At 40.2% G+C, this 6,888-nt stretch overlaps 1 protein-coding gene across 1 annotated transcript; it reads left to right on the forward strand.

Moving 5' to 3' along the window:
- Positions 1-1,329: 1,329 nt before the first annotated feature.
- On the forward strand, positions 1,330-5,966 carry LOC138015070 (uncharacterized). The gene is made up of 3 exons (XM_068861978.1): positions 1,330-1,628; positions 3,507-3,647; positions 5,687-5,966. Exons 1-3 carry the CDS (start codon positions 1,404-1,406, stop codon positions 5,807-5,809), a joined length of 489 nt encoding a protein of 162 aa, XP_068718079.1. The 5' UTR covers positions 1,330-1,403; the 3' UTR covers positions 5,810-5,966.
- Positions 5,967-6,888: the final 922 nt, after the last annotated feature.

Here is a 6,888-nt window from a genome sequence, read left to right on the forward strand (position 1 = left end):
TTCTTTTGTTGATAACTGAAATTATCGTTACATCACAAGCAAGATGATTCCGAGCAAAACCGATCTTTATCCAAACGATTTGCCATAAACTTGAAAAACGTGGGGCCAATTTTTTTCAAGATTATCCAAATCAGTGGAATCCGTTTCAATCTTCTCCACTTGTGTCTATCCATGCTTTTCTGTCCTTTTGCTGTATTTCCTTTTATGTTGTTCAATAGTCATAAGCGGTTATTGCTCTGTTTCATTTTACTGTTTGGGGCCTTTAAGCAAGAACGGCGGTTGCGGCAACAACAACGCAAACGCCACAAAACAAGAATATTATTGGTTAAAAAAGAAAAAAATAGTCGTGCTGTACATGTGGCACGCATCTTAGTGCATTTCTTTGCCTTACTCCACAAAACAACAACGTGAAATCACCATATTTTAGGTTTTGACGACAACTTGAGCCGGAATATAACAATGAAATATATATTTTTATTTTTACTTAAAAACCTGTTCGTACCCATTCAGTTTAGCATAGTTCACGTATTATTCAACTTCAACAAGATGGAATAATCTTGAAATACTTACCACTGCGACAGCACAAAGAGTGACGTTCCGTTGTCGTTCTCCTTGACAATGTTTAAATTCCTTGGTAATTAGTAAATAGTAAACGGGAACGCGTTTTCTCTAAGGATTTGAACTGAGGAGCCGAAACCAATGGTAAAATTGAGCTCATTTCAAACATATCACTGATGATAGATCAACCCTAAGGATGATATTAAATTTTCTTTCTTATTTCAATTTTTTCCTATTTACTGATGCGTGATCTTTGTAGAGCATTTTTATATTTTGGAACATTCCTTTCGCTTTGCTTCGCTTGCTAAAGACGTAATAAATCAGTCAATTATTTTCATTTCCTTTAACGGTGAAAGCATCAGACCGAATATCAGAAAAACGCATCCTTGTTCAAAACTTTCTTTCAACCTTCGTTTCCAGGGGCACTGAACCAATAACGAAGTATTTCTAACGAAGTCTTCTAACTGTTGACACAACATTTAAAATGCTGCTTTACTTAATTTTGAGAACAATTATTAGGAAATCATTTGCTCCTCGCGAAACAGACAAAGGGACTTTGCGAGTTGATGATGTTATAAGAGCCTCTTTTGTGGGTAGAGTTGGGGAATTACTCAGCTGTACAAGTATCATCAGTGTTTTTTTAACAACTTCTGTGAACTAAGCAGATATGATTTCCGTAACCGCTACTCAATCAAAGCTGCGAAAACACTTTTAAGATCTTTTCTTAATCTGTTGTTTTAACCTGTGTTTACAACCTCACTTCTAGTTTCCGTTTTTTTCTATATAATGCGTTTTCGTCGACTTGCACTCACAGCGTTTGTTTCAAACATCCCGTCAAAGGCAACATGAAGACTTTCGCAGCTTTGATCGTACTAAGCGCTTTGGCGGCTTATATGTCCGCTGAAGAGATGCCCGCCCTTGGGGTTCACGAAGCCGTTATTCAGTTTCTGGACGATCGACATTATGAGTCCATGGCAAAGGTTGTAAGAGATGAAGGACTGCCTGAGGACACTTTGCATTTGGTTGCCAACGACCCCTTGGAGATTAAACCTTCGCAGAAGAGAAAAATTGTAAGTACACTTAGTTTGCAGATGCTATCACGGTTATTGCAATTTTCGATTGACTGTTGGAAGACGAACGGAAAGTATTCGAAGAGCCCGTCGATCAAAAAACGTTGATAATTAACTGAGCTAATCACATACGAGTGCGGGAGACGGGTTCGTGCAAGTTACAATTAGTTTTTGCTGAAAAAGAAGAGAAGCAATTCGATACAAAAAAGACATAACTAATTCCCAACAAAGTTAACAAACCAAACATTCTGATTTGTCAAAGACAAAAAACCCTTACAAATAGCCAATGAAATGCCAGCCCTTGATGGCGCTATGTTTGGAAATACGATTCGTGAATCGCGTGATACGCGTGTGTTGCTTGAGCATAATTCTAATAAGCTATCAATTAAAGACCAACAAACAATTTTCTGTCTTTGAAAAAAATCACTGATTGATGCTCATTTGTTTCAAACTGTTTTCGAAATCATGTGAATACCTATGGATATTTGTAGCGTTCTTGATGCTGGCGTCCTCATTACATAGGCTCTTTGATGTTTTGATGTTATTGGTTTAGAGCGACTTTTAATTGAACGACGTAAAACAAATACCAAAGTAATTACTTCGACCAATCACATCAGGTACAAACAGTGTAACGAACCAATCCAAATTCGTAGAAATTCCATATAACTTTCTCAAAGCACGGGAAAAATCACGCTTGCAAGTCGCAATTGGTTTTGGTTTTCCTTCTCATCGGTTGATACACCGGCGCGAGAACTATTTCGAGCCTCCTTATTTAGCCAGTCAATAAGCGTTAGAATCGAAATCGCGTAAGAGACCAGATTCGTATTCTCAGTATTGGACTGGAACTAGCCTCCAATGGAGGCTAATGTGGGGGAATATATTAAAAAGTATTTGCATGTGGAAAGATTCCCCGGCATGAGACTCCATTGCGAGCTACAATCCTCGACAAAACTGTTGAGACAATTACGGAAATGTCATGATAATTTTCGGTCTTGCCAAATATATGATACCTTTCTTTCCCCCCTCCCTCCTATGCAAGGTTGTTTCCCTTCTAATTTTCCTTGCTAAACATATTTCACCTTGAAGGAGCACCAACATTCATTTTTTGGAGGGGTGGGGGGGGGGGGGGGGAAGGGGTGCATTTTTTTCATGTAATCGCATATTGTCTGCACAAAATGACGCATAATTAATTTGTCTCAAGAGGTTTTGTCGAGAATTGTGGCTCTAATCCAATACTGAGAATATAAATATGGTCAATCACTTTCAACAGTCATTTGAAAAAAAATACAACATTTCCACCACCATAATAATTGTTTCAGTATGTACCTCACAAATGGAACACAAATGACAAAAACTTTTGTCTTTCTTGGCTGTTCGGAGATAACCTCTCTAATTTCTCAAATCCCATAATACACCGCTTTTACTCACCAACATTTTGCGTAATTCTCCTGGGACATGAAGATGCCCCAAGAGAAATAGAAAACAATGCCTATGCAAATTGTTGTGGGGGTAAAAGAGGTGTATTATGGGATATGAGGAAGTAAAGACTAGTAATAGGCCTTTTTCGATATATTAAAATTCAGCTTAAAAGTGAGGCAGTGAGGACAAAGACAAAGGAAAGTGGATGATATGTAAATATTTTTCACATTCATTCCAACGTGTTTCTATTGTTTTTGTCCTCACTGTCTAACTATCAAGCTGAATATTTGATATTCCGAAAATGGCCTGTTTGTAATCACCTACAATTTCAATCTCGTTCCCAAGGAAGGAGAAAAACCCTTGGATCGCGGTTGCTACCACTTAACCAATCAGAACCCTCGTAATGCACCTTGTGGTCCACGCCATATATAACGGATCTCCTTCTTTTTATCTCAATAGGCAAAGTGCGCAGCAAAGGCCAAAGTATGCTGGAAAAACGCCGGACACGATTCGTGCAAGCAATTAGCTTGCATTAATGAATTTGAGAAATGCCTCGGCAGAATTATTCCCAAACTTATCCGCAAGCTTCCAAAGCTACAGGTAAGTACTGAATAATCTGGTACCTATATACTTAACTGATAAGTTCCAGAAAAAAAACACAGATTCCGAGCAGCAGTAACCTTAGCCTCCCAAACAGAACTTCCACAGAAGCGTGCGAGAAACAGTAAGGTGAAAGCCTGCAACTCACTTCCGTTTGAAACACGGAAATGAGTTAATATGGTAAATCGACCACTGTAAAGAAATTTGAAAGCTGTCGTTCGAGCGTTCGCCCTTAGCCAGAACGAACTGACGATAATAATATTTTTTAGTATCACTCAACTAGTGGACTAATGCAAATTGATTGGCTACGCTACTAGATAACTAGTAGATTAGATAACTGAGGCTTTCTTTCGTTTTATTTGGCCAAATAAGTATTTCTTCAACTTGCATTCGCTAACTTTATTATTGCCTTTTCTGTCCATATGGTTGGGTGATACTAAAACAATTAGACCCTTCGCCCTCAAGGGCCACGGGTCAATAGCCCATTCTGCTTCGCCTCATGGGCTATTGACCCGTAGCCCTTGCGGGCTAAGGGTCTAATTGTTAAATAATAACCTATTATTAGCTCAAGAAGAAAATACAATGAAAGGAATTACAACAATAGGAAGGAAGATAAGAAAATGAAAAGGAACACTAAAATAAGGTTAAAAGACAGTGCAAGTCGGGGAGCTAAGTTCGTCTCCGCTGTTTGTTTGTTATTCCTGGTAAAATTGAGAAAAGAAAACGAATATTTACGACATAAGTTTACCTAATTCTTGGGTTTCACTCACGTGATCAACAGCCGTGTTTTTCAACGAAAACACAAGAGAACGTTTGCATAACAATAGAGTTCAATTCCCGGAGGATTAAGGGTCAGGACACCAACATGGCCGCCGTTTCTTTGTTTGGGGACACCAACATGGCGGCCGTGACGTCATGTGAAACCCGAGAATTGGCTTTTCTAGTTAGCTCCCCTTCCTCAAAACGACAGCTTTAGAATTTCTTTGCAGTGGTCGATTACTCAAGTCAATAAGCCAACCATTTCTTTGTTTCACTTGTCCACCGATAGATCATCACAGTTTGAGTTTTGCAATTTTTCCTGCATGCCTGCTATTAAGAATCACTTTCTTAGTGCATCGTGTGATGCTCTTCCAGTTTTCTAAGCTCAAATCTGTTAAATTAGTTTTGGGAATTAACCTGTAACGTTATTTGTCCCTTTTATTAATGGCCCATTTCCGAGTTGCTGCATGCCTCTGTTTCAAAGCTAGTCCAGGTGCACAACCATTCAAATGGTAATGAGTTGCGTATTCTTATGCACATCAAACTCATTTCCCTTACAATAGTTGAGCACCAAGACTCACTTCGAAACCGAGACAAACAGCAACTCGGAAATGGCCCATTTCATTGTAAATTAGGACGGGCGATCCCAAGGGAATCCTAGAGAATTTACAGCGGACATTCCTTAAGTTGCTGAGACGCGAGGGGACAAGTTGCAGGGACATGGTGAAGCGACATGTTGTGGCGACAAAAAAAATTTTGTAGTGCACACTGAGGCGACATGTAGCGCGTACATGTTTCATGGATATGTTGCAGCGGGAGTGATTTTATCCACGCGACTTGTCCCATAAAGTTCAGCTTGTTGATTCCATGCTACAAGCCCCCCGCTACACGTCCCTGCTACATGTCGCCTCAGTGTGCACTTCACAAGTTCATTGTCGCTGCAACATGTCGCTGCACCATGTCCCTGCAACATGACCCCTCGCGTCTCAGCACCTTTACGTTATGTTGAGGTAGTGAAAAACAGCATGGACTTCAGTATAAAGTCGATGCTTGAGTTTCCTCCTAGAGCCAAGCCCTTCAATGTGGAACCTTGAAGCAGTAGAGAACCAACGAACTCAATCTACTTATGACTCCGAGTCGGGGAAATGAACTCGGGACACATCGGGAGGAGGAGTGATGTAACCATTGAGGCTCCACTGCTTCGCGTTCGCGTTCTGATAAAGTTACCGGCTTTTGACTCAGTTACCGTAGGCTCTAATGATACTCTACTTGCATTGCAGCAAGCCTGCCTTGGACTTCTACACCTGTGCCGGACAAGGAGCAAAACGTGCGAGGGTGAGCTCTGCTGTTTCGTTCGCATCAAGAGGTGTTTCAAGTTTGCCAAAGCAAACGGTGGTGACTAGAGGATACCCAGGCGATCATGTGACTGTAATTCATGGCAACAGATAGTGAGATATCGATGAGACGATAATATGCAATCAGGCTCGCATTTTTTTTTTGTTTCTTAAGATTTCATGGAATCGCGCAGGCAGAAAGGGGAATAAAATGAAATAGACAATATCTGTCAGACTTTTGATTTTGTCCCAAAGCGCATGAGTAGAGACAGAAGTCTCTAATGGCCTCTACTAAGAGAGAAAATGTGGTAACCCCTGCATGGGTGATCGTTATCTTAGAGCGAGTTTTTTATTTTTATTTTACTGTAAGCCACCAGGCGAGCAGCGAACCGGTTTCTTACGCAAGGGTCACCTGTGGCGCTGGATACTGTCTAAATTTTCGAGATTGGATGGGTGGGCTTGCTCTCGGCATAAGATTCGGACGATTGTCGGAAAGTTTTTGGATCACTATTTTCAGATTGTCGTCGGGACATTTTCGTTGCTATAGTGGTTTCGTCCATTCCCACAGGTTTGGGTTTTCATTCGATGGTGCCACTCGAGGGTTGCGTTCGTTTAATTTCATATCTTCCTTTCGTTAACTATTCTTTAAATTAGTGTTGAGATCCGTAGTTGCTATTCGTTTTCATAGTTTGACCTTCAGGTCGTTTTCTAACATCGTTCCATTTTGTTTCCCCGTTGAATGAATTTTCAACATTGTGAACTTCCTTACAAAATAGTTGATAAAAGTGATTATTGAATGGCAGTCTCCTTTTAATTTCCAGATGCCATAACAACTAATCGGCTACAACAAATTTAGAGTTAAGATAATTCTCGACAGTTATGCAAACCCTTGACTGCGTCTCGGGTTTGCATAACTGTCTCGAATTCTCCCAACTCCCCCTCGTGTTTAGATGAGGCTATGGAAACACGGAAAACGTCCTCTATTGCTTAAATATCAAATTAAAGTACTCGCAGCACATCCCCTCCAACTTGGAACGAAGACTACTTTTGATAATTCTGACTAACTCACACTCACAACTCAGTCAGTCAGCTGTTACATTATTTGACTCCTTTTAGGCTACCGTGTAAATTACAATATTCAATATCTA

The sequence above is a fragment of the Montipora capricornis genome, chromosome 9 (genome assembly GCF_036669925.1).
Source record: "Montipora capricornis isolate CH-2021 chromosome 9, ASM3666992v2, whole genome shotgun sequence".
Lineage (NCBI taxonomy): Eukaryota > Metazoa > Cnidaria > Anthozoa > Scleractinia > Acroporidae > Montipora > Montipora capricornis.

What these genes read in the sequence shown, in the direction of transcription:
- LOC138015070 (XM_068861978.1), top strand. Translation starts at nt 1,404, where the DNA reads ATGAAGACTTTCGCAGCTTTGATCGTACTAAGCGCTTTGGCGGCTTAT. An exon ending in CTTCGCAGAAGAGAAAAATT is followed by an intron (nt 1,629 to 3,506) that starts GTAAGTACACTT and finishes TTATCTCAATAG; the next exon opens with GCAAAGTGCGCAGCAAAGGC. An exon ending in GCAAGCTTCCAAAGCTACAG is followed by an intron (nt 3,648 to 5,686) that starts GTAAGTACTGAA and finishes CTTGCATTGCAG; the next exon opens with CAAGCCTGCCTTGGACTTCT.